Raw genomic sequence first — 24,156 nt, forward strand, 5'->3', positions numbered from 1 at the left:
CCAAATGAACAAACCACGATATTTGGCCCCAAAATCCTAAACAGATGAAAGGGTGAGTCATTAGCTAAGGTATGCGGTAAAGTTAATATAAACTGTGGCTTTACCTCCAAACTAGTTATCATTTGGCATTCTATGTCTGATAGGAAGGAAGTATATTAATGCAACAGCATTGTTTTCTCTCACTTGAAATAAAAAACAAAACAAAACAGTGAAGTTCCTTTTATGTTATACGAGCTCAGCTACCAAGAAAATCGAAGCAATGGATAACACTTTCGAGGGTAGAAAAAGTTCAAAAACCAGTTGGTGGCTCTCAACAACTGGCTGACCACATCCCTTCCCTAAAAACAGAAACCTTCTGGATGAAAAAAATTCTGGTCACAGTGCTTCAAACGACAAGAATCATTCTATCATTTTGCAATCATGCCATAGAGAAACCAAATTCAGTGGCTAAAAAATGTGTTTGGCCTGGCATCCAGGATGGCTGTTAGCCTGAAAAGTCAAATCAAAAGCATGCATAACACAAAAACAAACCTTACCACATGTCTGGTTTGGCATCACAGGGAACGGACATGCAATAACCCGCAACACTCAGGTTTGCTTCTGCATTATTTGCTTGCTTTTTGACAGGAAATTGCAGGTCAACTTGTACCCTGAACACTGATCAAAACATGCAAGTTGGTTCAGGTTGAAAGGCTAAAACAAAACCAGAGTTCACAAACAACATGGAGGATAAGTATGAACGAAGGTATTAATAAAGACACTTAATGCCAAAGGTTTACATTAATAGAGATTGGTATTTCACCAGATATACAGCAACTCAAACAAAGAGATCTACCAAAGTTTAAAAGATTTTTTTCTTCTAATTTTGTATTTTTTTATTGATTTTTGTTTTTTTTGTCCTCAATGGGCTCCCTGTCCATTCTCAACACCTAACCCATACAAGACACCAGCATACTTCTCCAAAGAGCCACTAAAGAAATTGTCCTTCAATTTCCTGAACGTACACGAAGTAAGCAAACTATCGGAACCCGCCTGATGGCAAATCCCAATCCTCTCGACCTCCAACAACTCGGCAAGCTTGTTCAAACCGCCGTGAAGGCTGTTGCAGAACTTCATGAGGTGCTTGATGTCATATACGGTGGGAAAATACATGTTGATCAGATTGAAGAACTCCACCTGCGTATCGGGCAAATTCTGACACGTCAAGAGCTTCAACAAGTACCCGAAATCGTAACCGCTATGGAAAGTAACCCAATGAACGTTGTCATTCAAAACGATCCCGGACGACATGAGAAGCTCCCCGAAACGGTGCGCGTCGATGCCGTCCTCGTTGTTCTTCTTGAAATCGATCCCGCTCTGGCGCAAAAGCTCGATGGAATCGTTCGCGAAGACGTCCTCGTTCACGTTGAACTCCCGGAAATTGAATTGCCAGATGCAGCACGAATGCGATTCCTCGTCGACATCCCCTGCGCCGGCACACGTGGGAAGGTTGCCGTACTCGTCGGAGAAGGTGAGCCCCAATTGTATGAGCTTTAGCATGTCTACGTTGTCCTTTAGGGTTTGGTAATGGTAATCGTAGCTGTTCTTGAAATTCCCCACCGGTCGGAGAACAATCCCCGGAAACTCCGTGTCCATCGCGATGTACGGGTAATCGTCCACGATTTCGCGAATCAACGCGAATTCCTCTTCCAGGTTATCGTTCCACACCTCGCGAATCTGGATCGAATCGCTTTTGGGTAAAATCAGCGGCATTCCTTGCAACCACGACAACAATTTTATTGCGCACTTCAATGGATCTGTTCAATTCCATAATCAAAATTCCACAATCAAAAATTCATAATCAAAATTCCATAATCAAAATTCCACAATCAAAATTCCACAATCAAAATTTCAGAATCAAAATTTCAGAATAAAAAATTCCACAATCAAAATTCCACAATCAAAATTTCATAATCAAAATTTCAAAATCAAGATTTCAGAATCAAAATTTGAGAAAACATATAAGGAATTGATTGACGAGAAATTGTGAGAAGATGATGATGATGATAACAACCTGGGGTGGGAAAAGAGTGAGAAAGGAGGATAGAGAAGGAAGAGATTTGTGGGGAAATGAAATCTCTCCCGTTCTAGGGTTTTCTTTTTTGTTTTGAGATGAAAAGGGGGCAAAGAAGAAGTGGGCGAAAGAGGAGGAAATCAAATTATTTTGTTACAAATTAGTGGTTCTCTCCTCTCATCTCATTGGATTCCTTTTTCTCCCACTTTCCCTTTCACCTTCTTTTTTTCTCATATTAATATCTTTTTTTTTTTCTGTTTGTTTGTTTCCAGACACAAACAAAAACTAATTATTAGTTATCAATTACAGCCATCTATCCATTCACACTGAACCAGTTGTTCCACTTCCGCCTCTGGGATTGGGATAGCATATCCTTCTGCCCAAACAAACCTCTTTTAAACGGTTCAAAACGTGTACACGATTCTCTATCCTTCAATGCCAAACAAACAAACTCTTAGACAGCTGCCAACTAATCACATCCTACCAAACGTTTTTCTAAAATTTTATATGTTAATAACAAAATACACATGCTTAAAATTTATAGAAATATTGGTATTTTTAATTTTTAATTACTAAGTAGACCTTTTGTGTTTTATATTTTTAATAAATTTCAGGTTAAATTATAACTTTTGACATATGTTAATTTAGTAATTAGGGGAGGTGTGTTTATCACTAGTGTTTATTGGCAGCCTTGTATGTTTTGAATATGTAAGGTAAATAATTTACCTCTCACTTATTATCCATCTTTTTAAATTGTATAATTTGGAAGTTATATAGTTAATAAAAAGAACTTTTGTATTGTGATTTTTTTATTTATTTACACAATTTGAAAAATATTTACGGCTTTAGTGCTGCACAATTTGAAACAAATTCTTTATTTATTTATAAAATGTCAAAAGAAATTACGAAAGGTGTAGGAATTATGAAGGTGTAGGAAGAAATAACCTTATTACGTTTTTTTTTTCACCTCCATATGTATTTCTTCCACCTCCATAAAATTTTAATATTTCAAAAATAATCCTAAGTAATATTCTATATTATATAATTGAATGTTTTTTTTTCTAAATTCGTAATTAGCTTTTGAATTATGTAATCTAAAAACATTTTTTCAAATGTATGATTAATTTTTGGATTACATAATTTTGAAGTCTAAATTAACTTTCGAATTATGTAGTCTGGAAGTTTATATTAGCTTTCAGATTATGTAGTCTGAAAGTCTCTTTTCAAATGCGTGTCCGAATTATATAATCCGAAAACTATTCACAAATCCAGGGTTATGGATTATATAATTCAGAATACCATTTTTTTAAAATATATTTTGGATTACATAATCCGTAAGCTATTTTCAAATATGAGATTAACTTCCAGATTATGTGTTCCAAAATATGGGATGACACAAGAAGGATAAAAAGGTATTTTTTTGTTTTATATGGAGGTGACAGAAGAATATATAGAGCTGCAGAAAGAAACAGTCTTACTAATGTCATGTTTGAGCCCAACTTTTCAGAAGAGGCCCAAGTCAACAACTAAGTCCACACGGGCCCAATAGAATCCAATTTTAGATTTAGAGTCACATTTCAGTATATAAAAAGTGACTTAATTGCTAGGGTTTCTCTTTGGTTATAAGATTGTTGTCACCGTTCTCAGCAACTACTGGTTTCGGCGCAAGCATCATCAGCTTCAAAGGTTTCTCTGTCTTACTTCTTTCTATGTTTAAGTCTGGGTTTAAGTATTACTGTATATTGGGTACACTTCGAATAATCTGCATCTACTTCAAATCGTGCTAAATTATTATTTTTTCTCGTTTTAAAATTATTGTGTTTGTGGTGAAATATTTTAGGTTTTCTGTTAGGTAAGGCATTGGTAATTGCAGAATGAGTACTGTTTATGAATGCTGCTTCATAGATTAAGATCTGACTCCTTATACCAAACAGATAATTTTCCCTTTAATGTTTTGCTTGCAACGCATTAGTAAAATATCTGAATGCTGCTTCATAACCCAATATTAAAAAATTATTAAAAAGTATAAGGCTTTCGTAACAAATGATCTCAATCTCGCTTCATAGCACAGTATAGAAAAAATAATATGAGCCGTTTAATTAACGATATTATTGTAGATGCTCTCAATATCTGATTTCTTTTTGTTATTGGTGTGCAGGAAGGAGATTTTTGTTTTTATCTATCTACAAGGAAAATGTCAGGGTATGGTAATTTTGCTTTCGTCTGTGATTGAATTACAGTAATCATCACTGGTGTTAATAGGGTCATAACTTTTGTTTGTTCCTTTATATTTCAAATCGTTGTATTCTGAATTTGCTTATACATTGTTTAGATAATTGAATTTAAAAACCAGACAGTCGCATTATTGTTATATATTATACATTTAGGAACGAATTTAAATGATCTTTGGTGGGGCTTTAAAAAAAGTTGTCTTCATTATGATATCGTCTCTTGAGAATAGGTTACCATCATCGAAGTATCAATTCCCGCATGGGTTACTCTGTTCATCATATTTATAAGAATAGCATACTTGCGATGGAATGGAAAATGATGCTTTTTTAGGGTACTTGTAAAAAATGTCCTCTTTTTTCTGGTAGTGTGTCATAGTCGTGTTTCTCTTGAAAATAGTATTTCATTATCCAATTATTAATTCGTGTATGTTTGCTTTGTCCATGATGTTTTCTCCTGCAGTGAAGAGGTTGTTGTCCCAGCTGAGCCAGCTGCTACCATTCCTGGTGAGCCCATGGATATCATGACTGCCTTACAACTTGTGCTCAGAAAATCTCTGGCTTATGGTGGTCTTGCCCGAGGCCTTCACGAGGCTGCAAAAGTGATTGAGAAGCATGCTGCACAGCTCTGTGTTCTGGCAGAAGACTGTGACCAGCCTGACTATGTTAAACTTGTCAAGGCCATTTGTGCAGAGCACAATGTTAGCCTCCTCACTGTTCCTAGTGCAAAGACCTTGGGTGAATGGGCTGGTGTAAGTGTTCTTGATAGTAAACATTATCAATTTCATTTAATTTGAACCTCAAAACTGATTTCTTTTACGTTCTCCATGCAGTTGTGCAAGATTGATTCCGAAGGAAAAGCTAGGAAGGTCACTGGTTGCTCCTGTGTGGTTGTCAAGGTATTAACTGTCTAGAAATGAAAATATTTGTTCAGTGTTTTCTTCATTGCATTATCATTATTTAACTATTGTCATCTTGCAGGATTTCGGTGAGGAGCATGAAGCCTATAACGTTGTTCTGCAGCATGTCAAGTCTCAATGAGTTGCAAGATTTATAGATTTTGTGCACACCACATTTTATTTTGCGGTTTTTCAATGAGAATGAATTTTGCCTTGTAGCAGGATTATATCTATTTTGGTTTTGAATGTTTAGTTTGCCTCAATCCTTGTGTTGCTGTTACTTTTTTATTATGTGATGCATTGCTATTACTTTAACTAGAATGTTTCTCATATTTGCAGTAAATTAATCATTAAAGAGTAATTTAGCCGATAAGATAACCACTCTAATTTAGTTTTTTCTTCAAAGTGGGGTGGAACTTTTATTTGTTTTCATTAAGATATTTAATTACTTATACTAAATTAAAGTTTTTTATTATCATTGTTATTGACTAATTACATATAAAACATGTCCATTTTCGTGTAATAATAATAATAATTTTTATATGAAATCTGGTTCTCAAACATTTTTTAATTTAACTTCTTCACACTATTTTTATTCTATTACGAAGAAGTGCTATAAATGTTGGTCAAAGTATTACTATAAATTTAAAAGGATTTTCTTTAAAGAGTTCTTTAAACTTAAATGTTTTTTTAATCTTAGGATAAGCAAATAATTAATGTTAGGTAAGCAAATAATTTTCTATTTTCAAATTATAAATAGAAAACCATCCATTTGAATTCTCAAATATTATATTTTTATTAATATATTTTTTAAGGTAACATCGAAATACATTTTTTATTGTCAATTTTAAAAATATATAAAAAATATATTCGTAAACATCTTTAAATATATTTTAGAATGAAACTGAAAAATCTTTGATTGGTTAGGGTTTAGTTTTTAAAACAATGATGAAGAAGTTATATACTATTAATAAGTGTGTAAGTAGAAATATATGAGAATGCAAGAAGCATTTATCTCTATAATTTTTTCCACACTTTGTCTATACAAATTATACGTTTCTTTTTCATGTACTTTTTATCATAAATATTTTATCATAGTCAATAAATTGAAAATATTTTCTAGTATGACTTTTAAATTAATTATTATAAAAGCCAGCTATCTTATTATACATGATAGTTTATAATTGAATATATTGTCAAAGCACTTTAAATTACAATGTACTTAAATTAAATAAAAAGTGTTACACTAACCTTATTTGTTTTTTCCTACTCCAGCCGAAAAAAAATTCCCAAATTGACACAAAATTACAAGGTAAAAAAATTATATGTGAATAGTGTAAGTGAACACATCTGTTATCAAATTTAGAGAAAAATCTTCTTTCTTATTTTGACCTAATTAATTAATGTATTTTTAATTTGTGAGAGTCGACAATGTTCTTGTAGAATTACCCCTAGTTCTTTTAAAAAAGAAAGTTGATGATGAAGTTGTTGATTCTAATATTTGTTTAAAATGAAAGTTTACAATAGCATTGTCAACTGTCACTGTATATGACTTTTTTTTAATGTTATATATATATATATATATATATATATATATATATATATGATAATATTGTTGACTTTTGTGATAGTTATTTAAAAAATATGTTGAAAATTAAACTTTATACTGAAAGCAAATAATTTTTTACTTGTAACATTTTTTATAGCCAACAACATGAAAATATATAATTTTGGGTTAAGGATACAAACATGTCTCTGTTGTGGTAGAATTTTTGACAAAGCGTGAAGGAGCAAAACCAGGTATGTGTGTGTGTCAGTGACACATAAGCTCTCAGTGCAAAGAGTTCAACACTTCAAGTCTAATGAGGAAGTGGTATAATGGTAATTGGAGCAAGGTTATTACCAAAACTAAGTTCATGAGCACTGTTCTCAATGTTCAAAAACAGCCTTAAAGTGCCAATGAGGAAGAAAAGAAATGACCCTTTTAAAGGATTTTTTTTTTCTTTAAGGTTAACTAAAGGAAAAAACAAAAGTAATCTTAGAACAGTGTATAGGAGTTTTCAAACGGAGGCAGAAAGAAAGTGAATGATGGGTGGAACTATAAACTCATTGGTGGATTGTGAAGGTGATCATATGTGTGTGTTTGCATGTGCACGTGCAACACATCCCTCAGGCCCCTGAATTCACAAAGCATCTGCTGGGATATTTGCAGTGACCTCACCAGTTAGGGTTATAGAGTATAAAGGCCTGATTGTTTGTGCAAACATTCTGACCTGAAAATGGCCTCTCCTGATGAGACAGAGAGGAGTGTGGCAAAAAAACTTAGATATTTGGGGAGGAAGCTCCTCAAGGGCTCTTCAGTTCACAAGCTTATGCAGCTGCTTCATGTAATGATCTTTCATCTGCTTTTTTACATGCATGTATTTCTATCACTCTGCTGATTTTTTGTGCCATGAATTCCACTGTCTTGTGAAATTGATCATGAATTTCTAGCAGTTGGACCATCATTGTTCAACAGATCTTTTGTTGCCATGTGGTTCGGTGTAGATATTTGTTTATGTTGATGTTTGGTATTTCTGACCTCAAATGTATTTGGACGCCCAAATTTTGGATATTTATCAAAGAGATTCTGTAGATTTTGTATTTTAAAAGTTATTATTGTGATTATTCTCATGATCCAACATGTCTTCCATTTTTTCTGCAGCATTCAGGTTTTCATTTTTCTTCAATTTTCTGACTTTGAGTGGTCTGTGTGACTCTATTTACTTTTCTTATGGGGTGGGTTCCTTAAAATTCCTTTTCCAATTTCTGAATCCTTTGTTGGATAGAGTGACTGTCCAATGTCCATCTTTAAAATCCCATTTGGAAGTCCAAAGCCTCCTTGAAGATTAAGTTTTCTATTTGCTCTTTGGTGCTTAATTGAATTATTAGTTATTACTGATTATGTTTTTTATCTGGGTGCTTCCTTGATGATTGTGGGGAGAGGGGTTTACTTTCCCTTTACAGATAGAAATCTGGGATGCCATGCCAGAGTACTTCACCCTGAAGAGGTGGATACATTGGCAAGAGCAAGGCAAAAGTCACTGCCTTGTGAAGGGATCCAACCTTCCCTTGTACTAGTGAACTATAGAAATCGCCTTGAGAAAAGGGAAAGTTTCCTTTGCGAGGTTTGGGAAGCCTTCTGCACTGCCTGGCTGTAACAAGGCCACATACACTTTGTTGACCTGCCTCTATATTCAAGGGAGGTCACACTTTCATTTGAGCAGCACAATTGCATGGTAGGACACCCTTCACCAAAGAACAATGTCCGAGGACTTCCCTTCAAAAATGATAAAATCCTTGTACTGAACAGTGAAGGCAGCACACTTCCAAACTAGATACCAGAACCATAAAATCCCATTTGATCACAAGTTATATTATATTGCTTGTTGATTAAATGTAAGCAAATCTTATTTTGATATTTGACCCGTGCTCACAAATTGTGCACTAAAATATGGATATTTAGAACGAGTTTTGTTCATTCCATCAGTTGATATCAGGTTTGACCCTTCTCGAGTAACAACATAGGGAGTTATCCCCATATATTTCAGTTTTTCTTATGAATTTTGGAACAAAGTTTAACAACATTGTTACAACAGGCCTTCCAAACTTGATTGAACTTTGACTTTATTGGTTTTCTTACATTTAGAAATTGGAGCTTGTATTATCAACCGTGGATCAAGAACCAAGTAAGCCAATTCAAGAATCACTTGTACCTTCCATGAAGGCATTGATTTCAGATGAACTTTTGAGGCACACAGATGAGAATGTTAAGATTCTAGTTATATCTTGCCTCTCTGAGATTACAAGAATCACAGCGCCAGATGCCCCTTATGATGATGAACAAATGAAGGTAGCAATTTTAGTTTGATACATTGGATTTTTCCTTTTTAAATTATTCAACTATATTGTATAGTGTATACCATAAATGATGTTAATGATTTTTTCTAAACATAATTTTTCTTGTTCAAATTAGAATATATCATTTTATTTCTTGTTGAGCAGGAAATCTTCAAGCTCACCGTGGCATCTTTTGAGAAGTTGTCTCACATATCTGGCTGTGGCTATGAAAAAGCGCTTACCCTACTTGATAATGTCAATAAGGTCAGATTATGCTTGGTCATGCTGGACCTTGAGTGTAATGACCTGGTTATTGAAATGTTTCAGCATTTCTTGAGATTTATAAGGTTAGAGCTTGACAATATGCCTTTATCTGTTTCTTCCTGATATGTTTCATTATATCTAATTACTTATTTAACAAATGAACATAGCCTCTTATGGATATTTGAGATGTGTTGAAATTGTTAAAATTTAAACAGTTCTGCAATTTTGATGAAGCATATTGAAGTTTTTCACATGACTAGAGGGTCATATTTGAAATTAATCATGTACCAGCTTATCTGCATGCTTTCCGGATTATTCTTGAATACACATGTTAGACACCCTCCCATTGCTAGGGTGAATGTTTGGGAGATAGGGAGCGGAAGCATGGGATCGGTTTTCATGAGGGCGATCAGAATAGTAGAGATAACTATTGCAAATTTGCGATGAAAGCAATGAAAGGCAGAGGAGGAATAGGAGAGGGTGAGCATGTTTCAAGTGTGTGAATCACGGAGAGGAATCTAACCCAGGATCCTGAGGTGTTTGCATTGTCCATGTTTGATTTAAAACCATTTATTAGCTTCTGCCTAGCAGGTTAAGCTGCTGTAATATAAAGGCTCTCTGATGATTTTAATCTAGAGTCTCTATTTTCTTTCTTGTTTGTATGAGTGTTTTGAATCAGTTGTTTTACCAATATCACCTTAGTATTAGTAGAAAGACAAGAAATTTGAGTAAATACTTTTAGTAAAACAGGGCTCTGTTTTGCAGTTTCCTGTCATTTACTTGAGGTTCTTCTGGAGACGAAACAATTTTCTGTGAATTCTTTTGTGTTATTCATATTCAAACATGAAGTGCTGTAGCCGAGGAAATCAGATTTTTCTTTGCATTTTCCTTTTGCCAATGACTAGTAGATCATAGATGAAACATTGGAAGTTGTTTTGTATTTGTAAAGGCTGATGAAGAGGCAGCTTGCTTGTTACCTACACAAAAGTTGATTAACTTTTCCTTTTTTACTTTTCCCACTTTTTTAAGTTTTCATTCACTTCCACAATTATTAATTACTAATATTTTGTCAATTTAAAGGTCAAATCATCCGTGTCATGCATTTCATTCAATGGAATCAATAATGACCTTGATCTTACAAGAAAGTGAACAAATTTCCCTGGATCTTCTTAGACCTCTGTTGGATAGTGTAGGAAATGAAAATCAGGTAACATGCTTTGCATTATATCTATTTCTTGTATTCTTTTCTTTTTCTTTCTTTTATTTATTTAGTAATTGGTTTCATGTCCTTTTTTTTTGCATAACTTTGTCAATCTGGTTTTATTTATTTTCCCAGACTATTTCACCTATGTCTTGGACATTGGGTGAGAAAGTAATCAGAAACTGTACTGCCAAGCTCAAGCCTTATCTCATGAAGGCAGTGGAGTCCTCAGGCAGAGCTCTAAATGAGTATGCACAGATAGTAACTGATATTTGCCAGAATGAATCTGAATCCCCCCAACGCGATGATGCAAATGGTTCTAAGAAGACAGTGGTTTGTGTTATTTGCACTACTCTATCAGATAAACTGTTATAGCTAATATGTGATAGGCTTCATATTGGAAACCATGGAACTAATTTAGCTGATGTCTGCAAGTTCTCTAGAACTTGACTGTGGCTGTTGTTTCATTCATTAGTATGTTTACTAAAAGAATCGCCTTAAAATTAGTTCTTTTTGAGAAAGATAATGGTGCTCAATGCTTTGTAAAAGAAAGATGTACTGAAGAAGAGAAATTAACAAGCTGCTTGATTTTAGTCTTTGACTTAGATTGATGTTAGGATTGATTATGTTGCAATGCTTCAGGCTCAGGAAGCTGGTAACAAGCTTAATGTTCCTAAAGAAGCAAAGGAACAGCCATATGATGTAAAATTATCTTCTACTCTTCTCAATTAGTTATTTTGATTTTAAATTTTCCCTTGCAAATACAATTGCAATGCTTGCTTTGTTAAAGTACCAGTCATTGTGCAGTATTAAACTTTTAACTTGATTCTTAATCAGGAAACCGAGGGTCATGAACCCGATGATTCTAGTAAGAGAGATGTCCAAATTTTGGATGATACAAAGTCAAACAGAAGGGACACTATGGATGAAGTTATAAAAAAAACTGGTTCAAAAAGGAGATCTCGTTCTGAAATTACCAAGAAATCTGAAAGAGGGAGTGCAAAAGCCAAGTTGGAAACTGACAATGTAGAGTCTGTTCAGGAACCAAAATCAGAAACTCAGCTGAATACTGTGTCAAGGAAGAGGGGGCGTAAGCCAAATTCTCTAATGAATGCAGAAGAAGGCTATGATCACTCGTGGATTTATCGGGAAACTGAAGTGGAAAAATCAACACTGTCCAGAAAGACTCGTGAATCCAAGTCTCCTTTTCCATCTTCTGAAAAGCCTACTTCCAGAAAAGATAAGTTGCATCAAAAGCCTAAATCTGTAAGTGAAACTCTAGTTTGTAAGCCGAAAAGTGAGAACATAGCAAAACCTGCCAAATCCAGAAGGACTCACAATATTGGCAATGATACAAGTAAAGGTTGTGAAGCTTTAGCTTCTAAACCTAAAACTAATGGTAATACTGATCCTTCTCCTTCTATAAATAATGCTATTTCTGATGGTCATATCAAACGAGGTCGGAGAAGGAAATTAAATAGCACAGGGAATCAAGATGTTCATTCCAATTCTTTGTCAATGTTAAAAGACAACTTGAATTGTCTGCCTGAGAAGATTTCTCTGGATTCCCCAACAGTTAGGTTGGTAAAGGAATCTGAAGTAAGGAATATCTCTGAACAAAAACCCATTAGGAAAATCAAATTTTCTGTAAAGATTGATGGAAAACTTGTCATGGGCCCAGAATCAGCTGCTAATAGGGAGCCTAACGTTTCATGTGGAGATGAGGGGAAACACAAGTCATCTATGAATGATGAGCTAGAAAATATTAAAGAGGGCAGATTCTCAACTCAAACAAATGTTAGGAAAAGGAGGAGGCTTGATGCTACTCCTAAAGAGGGCCTCTACAAATCATCAGCTGTGAAGGTATAGTTAGTATCTTTTTACAATCCCCCAGTACAACACATAATATATCAGTAAAAGCTCACATATTGTGTTTTGGGGTTGATATCTCCACTTTTTAGGAGCTGATTGCAGAATCTGCAAGTAAAACATTAAATGGTGTCAAGGAAACCTTACAAGCAAGGCTGAGGAGAAGACACAGTAATGTGAATGCTGAGGTATGCATTTTAAATTCTGTGTGTAGTTTGTGAAATTTCAGTTTTTTCCAATAACACACCATGAAATGTCCCATTTTTTAAATTTTATTATGTCTCAGTATTCTTTTTTGTTTTACTCTGGAAGGTCCTTAATGCGTGATACTATTAGTATGTGCTAATTGTGCTAACCAGATGGCAGTATTCTTCCTTCCTACTGCTGGTTTGACTTCGTGATTAAAAATTTATATCTGATCATCTATTTTCTCTCTATGCATATGTGCATGTGTTTGGCAGTCGCACAGTGAAAATATTGTACCCTACTTTCCATACTGCACAGCAATTTCGGTCTAAATAAATATTTCACATAACATTTAATTTTCAGGCTTTTGACAGAGTGCTTTTAATTAGATTTTTGTTATCAAATGTCGTTTGTTTGGTGGAAATTTCCCCTTATTAACTTTTTTTGTCCTAATTTATACTGTGTTAACCTTTTCTTCTCAATAAATAACCATTTGATGTACCTTTTTTCTTCAGGCATCTGAATCTCATCATGGTAATTCATTTGTTGGTAGTAGAATCAAGGTATGGTGGCCAAAAGATAAGACGTAAGTATCTTGGTGGCATATTTCTTGACCTATTTATATCTCTGCACTCGTCTGTTACCAATTTCTACGTAAGCATACTATAGCCTCAGCTACATTAGGCCCTTCAATGCTGCAGTGGTAAAAGAGAATAGAAAAACACTATAGGGGGGAAGCTAAGCCATCTTGGCTCTAACATGTAGTTTCATGTTTATGACCTATGGGTTTATGACAATACCTATGTTTAGAGGAAACTATATTATACATCGTAGTTATGTTTGGAATCGTAGACACGTAAAGGATGAAGGTTTACTGTAGCCATCTGTTTACAATTTGTACTTGCTCTGTCAATGCTTAATAGAGTTCTCATGTGCTATATTTTTTATATTGTGGTGGGGATTGTTAAAACAAAATTGCAGAGGTTTATTATTGATGCATTCTCTTTGAATTTTCAGATTTCAAAATCACTGTCCATGTCTTGCTAACTCATGCAGTTGACTCATAAGATGATTGCATGTGCTACTTAAAATAGAGTGGAGGCACATATGATCATCTACCATCTCTTTTCTCTAGGGTGGCTCATTGGGTTGTGTAGAACACTTGAATTAAGAAATATGCTATGGGATTTATATAAATAATTCAAATCAGGCTATGTTCTGGAAGTTTTCGCTAAGAATACTAGATATTTAACTTGTTTTGTGTGTACGAGCTGTTGTTTCTTGCTTGATTTTGTTTGTTAAATTCTTCACTTCAGGTTTTATGAAGGTGTTATCGAATCTTATGATCCTATCAAAGGAAAGCACAAGGTGAGATGGTTGTTATTGATGCTAATCTTTATGTTTTCTAGCTCTAGAATTTATTAATTAATATTTGCTTATGTAGGCTTTATATATTGCCACTTATTTGGAATGCATTATGTATGTTCTTCTTTATCTCAAAACCATGTTACATGCTGATTGAAGTAGTCCTTGTGTAGCAAACAGTAGCATTGACTCTAATAATATGTTGGTGGCATATGTTCTTTTAAACCATTCTTATTTACATTTTTGCTAATCCTGTGATAAGTTTTGATGTATCTTTCTTTTTTTGGTTTTCAAATACAAAGTACAATTTAGTTTAAGACTTCAACTTTTAAAGACCATGGACTTTTTGTTCAAGACTTTCCTCTATTTCCTTGTTTCCCCATTTTTAATCAATTAATCATACAATCTCCTTTTTTTCACTCTTCTCGTGCACAAATATTTACTACAGAAATGATAATTGAAATTCAACTATTGATTATGGAACAAGATTATTCGTGTGAATTAGACTTACAGTTCTTAGCATGAAAAACATAAACCATTGAATGAGTTTAATAATTATATTTGTCAATACTGTGAATTGCTTTTAATAGATTTTGTATGCGGATGGTGATGTTGAAGTGTTGAACCTCAAAAGACAGCGTTGGAAACTAGTTGATGCTTCGTTAGACGAGGTGAGCAAATTTTTTGATGCTCATTAATTACTTTGTGTGTTGCTGATGTTGTTTCATAGATGAGGTGAGTATCGTGCTTTAATAATGTTTTAATTATTGTAAGTACATGCGTCATTTGTCATACTATTGCTGTTTCATCAGATGAGGTGAATAAAGATGAAAGCTTTGGCACTTATTTAATTATTGTGTGCATGTGTGTGTATAATATGATATCATATAGTAAATTTAATTCGTGCATGCTGTTATTCTGCCATCAGGAAGGGCTTGCACTTCAGAGGCTCCCAGAAGCATCGGACGTGTAAGTATAATTTGATCTGCAGAACATTAATATTACTGATATTATACTATTTTTTCCTTTCCCAGAACCAAGAGCAAACCTTATTATAAAATAGAACATGAACAAAAGAGAAAAGGAAGGCAAATGATATGATAATGAATATTTCTTTTTATTCTTTTAATTGAAATCAAAACAAGTGGTCTGAATATATAGAGCAGTACACTCATCATAGGTCTAGCTAAAGGGAGAGAATGGAAAACAAAGAGTCAATAAGTAAATACTAGAATCAGAACAGACAAAATAAAGGTTATACACCTCTATAAAGAGAAAGAGCTAAGAATTAGAAAAGACACAATTAATATTAGCATTTTTCTGTAACTCTTGTATCCATATCCTTTAATAAACCTTGATTAATGTTGATTCTGCACATGAGCACTGTCCCATGGTGATGCAAATGCTGCCTTGGGAGTTGAGCCTGTTATCGATTATCTATAAAAAAGTCATTTATTTGACAAAGGGTAGCTGCTATGATAAATTGGCTTGAGCCCCATCATCATAATATGTTACTCCGGTTAATGATATTGGGTTTTGTGGCTCATTAGTTTTTGCTTCTAGTAGAGCAAGATCTATCAAGGAGTATACTAAAGGCAAATTTATCTTGGATTTCAACCAATAACTGGCCTTTTATCTTATATGCTTGTTAAGTTGGTGTTCTCAATTAAGTTCTACACAATTATTTTGCTATTGTCTGATATATTAAGCTTATACTGTCAAGTTATTCATAATATACAGATCAGAAAAAGGCAAGGGAAAATCAAAGTTGGAGTCATCCAAAGCTGCAACTATCAAATCTCAGTCCAGGTTAGTCCACAAATCTGAATCTGTGAAATATGCAGATGCTCCTGCTGCTGATGACAAATCTGGTTTGGGTGATGATTCACTGATAATTTTTAGCAGAAAAGACTCCAAGAAGCCTAAAAACCGAAAGAGGGACAGCTAATTCTGTCAAAATGGAGAAGGTTGTGTAAGGATACCAGCTATGGGCCTCAATGCAGTGTTTACTAGTTGGCTCTAAAGCTTTTGTAACTTTAGCTTATCCTAGGGATTATCAGTTAGCATGTTTTGTTTCATAGTTAAACTTCACAGTCTTTAGAATGGTTTGACATATTATGGTGTCTAAGACTGTTTACCTCAGAAGGGTTTTATTCACACCATTTTCAAAACTTGGTTCCATGTAAGTAAATTATGTGTATCATGTATTTTTGTTAGAATAGAAGGGTTTGTTTCATTTCTGTTGATGGGCAAGGCTTGTATTTTTGAATGGCAGAGGAAATGATTTCATTGTCACCTTTGATCCCTCATGCATAAACTACTAGCTTCATTGGGTGAGTTTTTTTTCAGGTCTCTCAAAACTACCTAATAACATATCTGGTCCATTGCATGAGGAATTGGACATAGCAAAGTACTGTCATGAAACATACTAGATCTTAATCATCTAATCATCTGAATTAACAAACTCAGTTTTAATATTTTCTTACACAATTTTTTTCTCAAATAAAATGATAATTAATCTTAATATATTAATTTTTTTTATGAAAAATTGGATTTGAGTTAATATGAAACCTGATTCACATATACTAATATCTAACCATTTTTATTGTATTATTAGATTAAATTTTACACCAGTTCAATCAATTAATGGGGATTTAGGGTGTTTCTATCAATAGAAATACTCTCTCTTCCCATTTGCAACAATAACTTTTTTAAATTATTTAATTTGATTTAATTTAAAAAAAAAAAAATCTCTTCTTTTAAATTGATAATGACTATATTATTACATGTGGTGTGGTGTTTATACTGATGTGAAAAAGTCAACTTTTAAATAAAATAAAACGTGATCTGTTATTTGTGTCACATGTTAACTTTGATCAATATGATAGAAAAAAAAGGAAATTAAAAAAAAAAAATATAATAATAGAAAAATGATTAAACTTTGGATTAAGTTTGTGAAATTATTACTTTAGATTAAAAAATGTGATGACTAATTGCATTTCTAGAAGTAACTTTGACAGTATCAGAAGGTCTGCAATGGTACTAAAGAAAAAGAATTCAAAGCAGAATCGTATATGTTAAGCTGCATTTTTGGTAAATTGAAAACATTGAATTGCATCATCACAGGGTCAAAAAGAGGAAATGCAGTTCTCACCAACCAAACCCTTTTGAAAAAAATCACAGTTTTCCCCATTTTCCCATACTGTTTCCACACAACTACCTTCAACATTGGAATTTGGAAGTAAATAATTGGTTTGATTGTGGTTGTTGCTGAGTGTTGATTTAGTCTTCTTCTTCTTCTTCTTCACTTTGACTAATTATGAATGTGTTTCTTGCACCAACCCAAGCACTTGCTAGCAGCATATGTTTCTTTCCCACTTAGCTACAAAACAAATCTATGCACTACGATTCTCTTTTCACCTCACCCGTTTACATTTATTCAAACAACTGGTGGACAATATTACATAGGCTCTTCGCATTTTGTAATACTACTAGAAAATCATTAAATAAAAATAAAATTTAAAGATAAAAAATAATTAGTTGCTATATTAACGTAGATATTAGTCTAGAGACTAAAAAATTTATTGATATCTAAATTAGTTTTTAAATTAGTATCTAACTAATTATTTAGGTTTTAGCTACCAATTATTTAGATTTTAAAGTTGGTATCTAAAATCTTGGTAGGTGATTAGATATCAATTTAGACTCTATTTATCAATAGTAGAAACTAATTTAGATACTAATAATTTTTTTAGTGTCTAAAATAGTATCTAACTTAGTAAATATAACAACTAATTATTTTTTATTTCATGATTTTCTTGTAGTGTTTTATATAGAAGAGACAAATTAAATTTCATAGTTTTGTGAGGAGGATGAGAAAAATAAGAGGGTGCACACAAAGAGACATCCAAAAGTAGAACTATGGGAATGAATTAAAGTTATTAAGAAGTGAAGTTTAAATCTAACTTAACTTTATCAAATCAGTTTATAAGATAAAGTTTACATCCACTTATATATAACATCAAATGATGTCTTGATCTCTAATCCATGTAGGATCTTTAAGAGAAATAAATAAGGTAAGATCAGAGTGAAATACTACTACAAGAAAATCATCAAATTACAATTAATTTTAGATACCAAAATAATTAATTATTGGATTAAATTAGAGATCATTTTAGATACTACAAATATTATTAGTATCTAAAGTAGCTTCTATTACTAATAAAAATTTATAAAGTAGTTTTTAAATTAGTATCTAACCATTAGTTATCAATGTTTTATCTACTAATATCTTATATTCTAAATTAGTCTCTCAAAGACTAATTGAGACCAATTTAAAATCTAAGATATTAATAGCTAAATTTGTGGTAGCTAATTTAGATATATAACACCACAATAAAACCATCAAATAGAAACCAATTTTTAGAGACAAAAAAATAATTAGTTGCTATAGTGACTAAATTAGAAACCATTTTAGAGACTAATTTTTTTTTCTAAATTAGTTTCTATTATAGACCATTTTATAAATTTTTATTAATAATAAAAATTATTTTGGATATTAATAATTTTTTTAGTATCTCAGATAATATCTAATTTAATTAATATAATAAGTAATTATTTTTGTTTTTAAATTTTGTTGATATTTAATGATTTTTTTTTTATGTATGGAATGATTACACAGAAACTACAAAGATATTTAACAAGAATCCAGTGCATGTATTAGTTGATAGCTATAATTAACCAATAATATAGGTAACCAAAATTTTGCCTACCCACACCAACATTTTTTGCATATCAAAACTTTGGTATTCATTTCATAAATATACAATTTAGGTATAATTAGACCACTATGACATATATATTTCATTGTTAGTTATACTTTATTCAAAGGGATGGCAACAAATTAAATGAAATAAAACCTAATCAAGATATAAATATCTGAGGATGATCTGATGAAGGTTAATTTATTTTTATAAAGAAATTGAAATATTTTTGTCACCTTGTCAGATAATTTTAAAAATTGATAAAAAATATTTAATTACTCTTAATTAGATAATTTTAAATTTTACTTAAACATATAAATTTATTTATTTTTTACATTCTTTTCTCTCAAACATGTATTATTTAGTGTTTTATCAGAATAATAGTGTAGTTAGTATTTTAAAATATATAATTATAAAAAATATTAATTTGTTGTATATATAATAATTAGACAACTCTATATACCTTCCTTAATTTATATTCTAGTTTCATTAAGTGGCTCTGTTATGTGATGGAAAAAGAGATTAATGCAAATTTATTCATTATGATTTCATGTTGAATTTTTTTTTCTTCACCTATGTAATTTACAGTTTTGTTAGAAATAATAAGAGAAAATGATAATATACAAACTTTTTAACATGGAATTTTTTTTCAAAATGAGAAAAAAAAATGATAGCATAAGAACTCGATTCTAATTATAGGACCAAACAAATCTTTCTTTTTCAAGATGATAAAATATTATATTAAATCTTAAATTCGATTAGAGATTCCATATAAATTAGTAATAAAATCAAACTATAATATAAATTACGTGTTCATCTTAGTTAGATATATTGTAATGTTGATTTAGAACTAAATTACGTTCTCTAACATATAATCTCATCCTAAATACACATTAAAAATGTTATTTAAAATAAAAAAAAAGGTTAAAAAAGTTTTTGGTGTACTTAAAGTAACGAAACTATCTGAGTAAATCTTTTAGTATTTTTTTACGTAACAAACTATTTTGTAACGTATTATAGTATTTACACTAATAATAAATCAACTTAAAATATTTTAATATTTTAGTTCAGATTAAAAAAAAATCAGTTTGACATGTAATAACCACGTCTATGTAAAAAAATATTGAAATATAAAGTCAATTATAATATTTTTTATGAAAGAAAAATAGTGTTTGCCTATTATTGATGCGAAAAAAAAAGTCTCAAAAAGAAACTACTTGTCTCTATCAGTTCTAAATTTTGTAATTTTAATTTTAACCTTTAGGTTTAAAATTAGTCACGTGATTTTCAGTGCTCTATTGGGCACCATGAATTAATTTGACTTTCTGAACCATCATCGAAACAACATCTCTTAGAACAACGGAGGAAAACGAGTATGAAATTTATTAGGGTTTGTTGGTACTATAGTTTTGACTTTTGAAAAAAAAAAAGTAAATACTTTTTTCATAAATCAGAGAATTTTTTAATAATTAAAACATAAGCTATATTAATTCCTACTCTTAAATCTTGGTCTATGAAGCTCGGATATTCCTCTTAAATGGCGTGTCGAACACCGACACTCGTATGACACCTGTAGGACACGTATCCGTGAAATGTCCAATTAAAAAAATATTTGTTAGATTTCTGACAATTCTAGTACGATTCTAACATAATTTTAAAAAGAAAAAATACATTAATTTTCTAAAAATTCAAACTTTATTATATAAATTGTTATTATGATTATAAAAATAAGAAACAAATATTTGTGAATCAGTCATGAAACAAATCCTTGTGACGTCATGAAAAACATCTTTCTCCTCCAAAAAATAATCTGAAACATACTTGTACACATAAATCTTTATTGTCAATTTATATAATTCATAATTATATAATATATAGATTCGTGTAAAAATTTTAAGTATTTTCATGTCGTATGTGTTTGTATCTATACTACATAGATATTGTTAATTATTATATTGGAATTTGTTTATTCTATATGAGATGCATGGAGGTTTATAAAAGGCATCTTTGGGCATGTTCATCTTCATATTCCTTTCTTTCTCATCCACCCATTCATTCTTTTTCTCTCAATCAATCACCACCGAGATGCCAACTGACACGTCATCAGTTTCCGGCGAAACCGTCTGCGTGACCGGCGCCGGCGGCTACATAGCCTCTTGGCTTGTGAAACTTCTCTTAGAGAAAGGCTACACTGTCAGAGGAACCGTTCGAAACCCAGGTACGTACTGCATTGCATGCTAAATACATGAACTAAGTTCATTTTCGTTATGTTTGTTTGTTTGTTTAAATTTAACGTTGGCTTCATTAGCGGAAATCTATGTTATGTTTTGATTTTGTTCTTAACGAATGATTATCTCAGATGATCCGAAGAATGGCCATTTGAGAAAGTTAGAAGGAGCCAAGGAGAGACTCACTCTGCATAGAGTTGATCTCTTGGATATTGACTCCATTAAAGCTGCTTTTCACGGTTGCCACGGCGTCTTCCACACCGCTTCTCCGGTCACCGACAACCCCGTTAGTTTTCTCTTTCTCCATAAACTGATAAATTCTCGTAATTAGCTAGAAAAAGATAACTTGGTGAAAATATGAACCAGTACAAAACTCAGTCGATTTTATGAATTTGTATAACAGGAAGAGATGTTGGAGCCAGCAGTGAATGGAACGAAGAATGTGATAATAGGAGCTGCAGAAGAAAAAGTGAGACGAGTGGTGTTCACTTCGTCTATTGGCACGGTGTATATGAACCCCAACACGAGTAGGGATGTGGTGGTTGATGAATCATTCTGGAGTGATTTGGAGTACTGCAAGAACACCAAGGTCAACTAATTAACTCTTCTTTCTTCCTTCTTTCCTATACCTATTCAATGCTTTTAGGTAGAACTAACAAGACTTTATAAGTTCTCATGTAAAAATGGTTGGAATGTGTGTTCTGATAATGAAATTTGCAGAACTGGTATTGCTATGGGAAGACGGTGGCTGAAGAATCAGCATGGGATATGGCTAAAGAGAGAGGGGTGGATTTGGTTGTGGTGAACCCAGTTGTGGTTATTGGGCCATTGCTTCAACCTACCATTAATGCTAGCACAATCCACATCCTCAAGTACCTTACTGGTTCTGCTAAGACCTATGTAAATGCCACACAGTCTTACGTGCATGTCAAGGATGTTGCACTAGCCCATGTTCTTGTGTATGAGACTCCTTCAGCTTCTGGTCGCTACATCTGTGCCGAAAGTTCGCTGCATCGTGGTGAACTCGTTGAAATTTTGGCCAAGTTTTTCCCAGAGTATCCAATTCCCACCAAGTAAGACTTTCTACTCTTTCCACCAGCTTATTTTTTTACCAAGATACTATAAATGTAAAACTCTGTAGGGTCAAATCAGAAAGGTATTTGAGCTGTAGTGTAGGTATACCAACTTTTACTTCTTTATGAACTCTTTCTAGCCTCCCAAAAGAACACTTTAACCACCAAGAATAGGTCAATGACCAGCTTTCACATTTTACTTGGAAGAACAACTGTTGGAATGGGAATTGGAAAAGCTACCACCCCACATGCATTTATAATTGTTAAATGATTACATGTAAGATTGAAGAAGTTGGATATGATTGTGCAAGAGATTGGAACTTAACATAAGGTTTGACTTGTGCAGATGTTCAGATGAAAAGAACCCGAGAGTGAAACCGTACATATTTTCAAACGAAAAGCTGAAAGATTTGGGAATGGAATTCACCCCAGTGAAGCAGAGTTTGTATGACACCGTTAAAAATCTGCAAGACAACGGCCACCTTGCTGTGCCACCAAAGCAAGAACACTCCTATTGAAGTTAAATCCTAACTAGTTTGCAATACATAAACAAGTTTAAAGTAGTTATTAGATGGATTTGTGTTCAATTACTCATGTAAGATCCTAAGAACTGCGTATTCTCAGCTTGTGAAACACAGTTCAGCTAATTGTTGCCTTGTGCAAAAGTAAAATTGATAGTAATAATGGATTTTCCACCTATATTTAGCAAGTTCAAGATGTTAAACTAAACACCTCCAATGGTTTAGGTTCAAGGTTTAGTGTTTCTGTTTGTATGGACAAAGAGGAGTTAGATAATATTTTGAACTGATTATACAATTGTTGATGTGTTACTTACCTTCTCACTTTTCTCTTCAATTCTTACTTTTCTCTTCAAGTTTCCTCCTTTAATTGTTGGTGTTTGGTGTATATTGACCTTACACCACTGTAAAGGATTTACTTATAGTGTTTAGTCATGAGTTTGTAATTGGCCGAATCAATCAAATATCAGTTGCTAATTGATTTATAGCATGATTCCTGATCTATAAAGAGATATATTGGTATATTAATGTCACATAAATTTGGTAGGACATAATCATAATTGTAAAGAATTTCCATAATTGTCATTGTTATCATTTATTAAACGTTTTTAATATATATTAATGTGATCGATAAGTCATCGAGAACGAATCACATTACTTGCTGACCAGTATCGACCAATACACACCAATATAGTGTTAGAACTTCTAATTTAGTATTTTGCCATTGATTATTAGTTTATGAGACCCTAATTTGGTTGAAGCTCGACACCGTTTACCTGAATCCATGTGAGTTAGTTTCTTCTTCCATTTCTCTTCTGTGGATCAAAAGTGCTTTTTATACCTCACTAGCTTCAAAACTCACTTCAAACCAAATAATAATAACTTAGTGGCACCTTTGGCTTATGCATGCTCAGTTTCTCCAAAACGTTGAAATAAAGATACCAACTTGGTTACTCAAAATCCATATTGTCCACAAGTATCTCATTTTTTGTTCAAAATCTCAAACTTGTAATGATAAGATTGGTTGCATTTGTGGGAAAAGGGTAGTTGGTGGAAGGTTCCTTTTCATGGTAGGAAAAGAAGTTGAACAATGTAACATGTTGACTTATAGCTACACGGTTTTGATTCAATAATGCGGAAAAAAGAACAAAAATTGAGTTATTGGTCTAGTTGTCGTTGAATCTTGCATATATATCATTTACCAGAAAATCATGAAATAGAAACCAATTTTTAGATACCAAAATAATTAGTTACAATAGAAACTAAAATAGATACTATTTTAAGAACTAAAAAAAAATTGGTTTCTAAATTAATTTCTATTATTATTAAATATTTCTAAATTGGTATCTAATTAGCAACTAAGGTTTTAACTACCAATTATTTAGTTTCTCAATTTTAAAAACAAAAAATAATTAGTTGTTTTATTAACAAATTAGATACTATTTTAAAAACTAAAAAATTTATTGATAACTAAATTAATTTATATTATTGATAAATAATTTATAAATTGATATCTAATTAAATACCTAGGTTTAGATACTAAATTTAGAATCTAAATAATTGGTAGCTAAAACTTATATAACTAATTAAATACTAATTCAGAAATTATTTATTAATAATATAAACTAAT

The 24,156-nt window shown here is 32.3% G+C and overlaps 4 protein-coding genes across 6 annotated transcripts; 3 read left to right on the forward strand and 1 right to left on the reverse strand.

Moving 5' to 3' along the window:
* Nucleotides 1-730: 730 nt before the first annotated feature.
* Nucleotides 731-2,418, reverse strand: LOC137818286 (probable CCR4-associated factor 1 homolog 6). The gene is made up of 2 exons (XM_068621609.1): nucleotides 2,054-2,418; nucleotides 731-1,796 (listed from the first exon to the last, which is right to left on the reverse strand). Exon 2 carries the CDS (start codon nucleotides 1,750-1,752, stop codon nucleotides 901-903), a length of 852 nt encoding a protein of 283 aa, XP_068477710.1. The 5' UTR covers nucleotides 1,753-1,796; nucleotides 2,054-2,418; the 3' UTR covers nucleotides 731-900.
* Nucleotides 2,419-3,628: 1,210 nt separating this feature from the next.
* Nucleotides 3,629-5,443, forward strand: LOC137818287 (small ribosomal subunit protein eS12-like). Its single transcript, XM_068621611.1, has 5 exons — nucleotides 3,629-3,739; nucleotides 4,212-4,255; nucleotides 4,745-5,033; nucleotides 5,115-5,180; nucleotides 5,263-5,443. The coding sequence occupies exons 2-5, from the start codon at nucleotides 4,248-4,250 to the stop codon at nucleotides 5,320-5,322; spliced, it is 423 nt and encodes a 140-aa protein (XP_068477712.1). The 5' UTR covers nucleotides 3,629-3,739; nucleotides 4,212-4,247; the 3' UTR covers nucleotides 5,323-5,443.
* A 1,714-nt stretch (nucleotides 5,444-7,157) lies between these two features.
* On the forward strand, nucleotides 7,158-16,190 carry LOC137818881 (sister chromatid cohesion protein PDS5 homolog D-like). 3 transcript variants are annotated; one of them, XM_068622522.1, is made up of 14 exons: nucleotides 7,194-7,567; nucleotides 8,869-9,072; nucleotides 9,225-9,406; nucleotides 10,404-10,530; nucleotides 10,660-10,857; nucleotides 11,167-11,226; nucleotides 11,362-12,387; nucleotides 12,486-12,581; nucleotides 13,095-13,165; nucleotides 13,896-13,947; nucleotides 14,535-14,615; nucleotides 14,873-14,913; nucleotides 15,685-15,753; nucleotides 15,847-16,190. In XM_068622522.1, the coding sequence occupies exons 1-14, from the start codon at nucleotides 7,460-7,462 to the stop codon at nucleotides 15,890-15,892; spliced, it is 2,361 nt and encodes a 786-aa protein (XP_068478623.1). In that variant the 5' UTR covers nucleotides 7,194-7,459; the 3' UTR covers nucleotides 15,893-16,190. The 3 variants fall into 3 exon arrangements, with proteins under 3 accessions (XP_068478622.1, XP_068478623.1, XP_068478624.1); XM_068622523.1 differs by having other exon boundaries at nucleotides 15,850-16,190; XM_068622521.1 differs by having other exon boundaries at nucleotides 7,158-7,567; nucleotides 15,685-16,190.
* A 4,503-nt stretch (nucleotides 16,191-20,693) lies between these two features.
* LOC137818289 (cinnamoyl-CoA reductase 2-like) lies at nucleotides 20,694-22,838 on the forward strand. Its single transcript, XM_068621616.1, has 5 exons — nucleotides 20,694-20,925; nucleotides 21,067-21,221; nucleotides 21,339-21,524; nucleotides 21,656-22,008; nucleotides 22,355-22,838. The coding sequence occupies exons 1-5, from the start codon at nucleotides 20,721-20,723 to the stop codon at nucleotides 22,524-22,526; spliced, it is 1,071 nt and encodes a 356-aa protein (XP_068477717.1). The 5' UTR covers nucleotides 20,694-20,720; the 3' UTR covers nucleotides 22,527-22,838.
* Nucleotides 22,839-24,156: the final 1,318 nt, after the last annotated feature.

Source organism: Phaseolus vulgaris, chromosome 10, assembly GCF_000499845.2.
Source record: "Phaseolus vulgaris cultivar G19833 chromosome 10, P. vulgaris v2.0, whole genome shotgun sequence".
Taxonomy (NCBI): domain Eukaryota; kingdom Viridiplantae; phylum Streptophyta; class Magnoliopsida; order Fabales; family Fabaceae; genus Phaseolus; species Phaseolus vulgaris.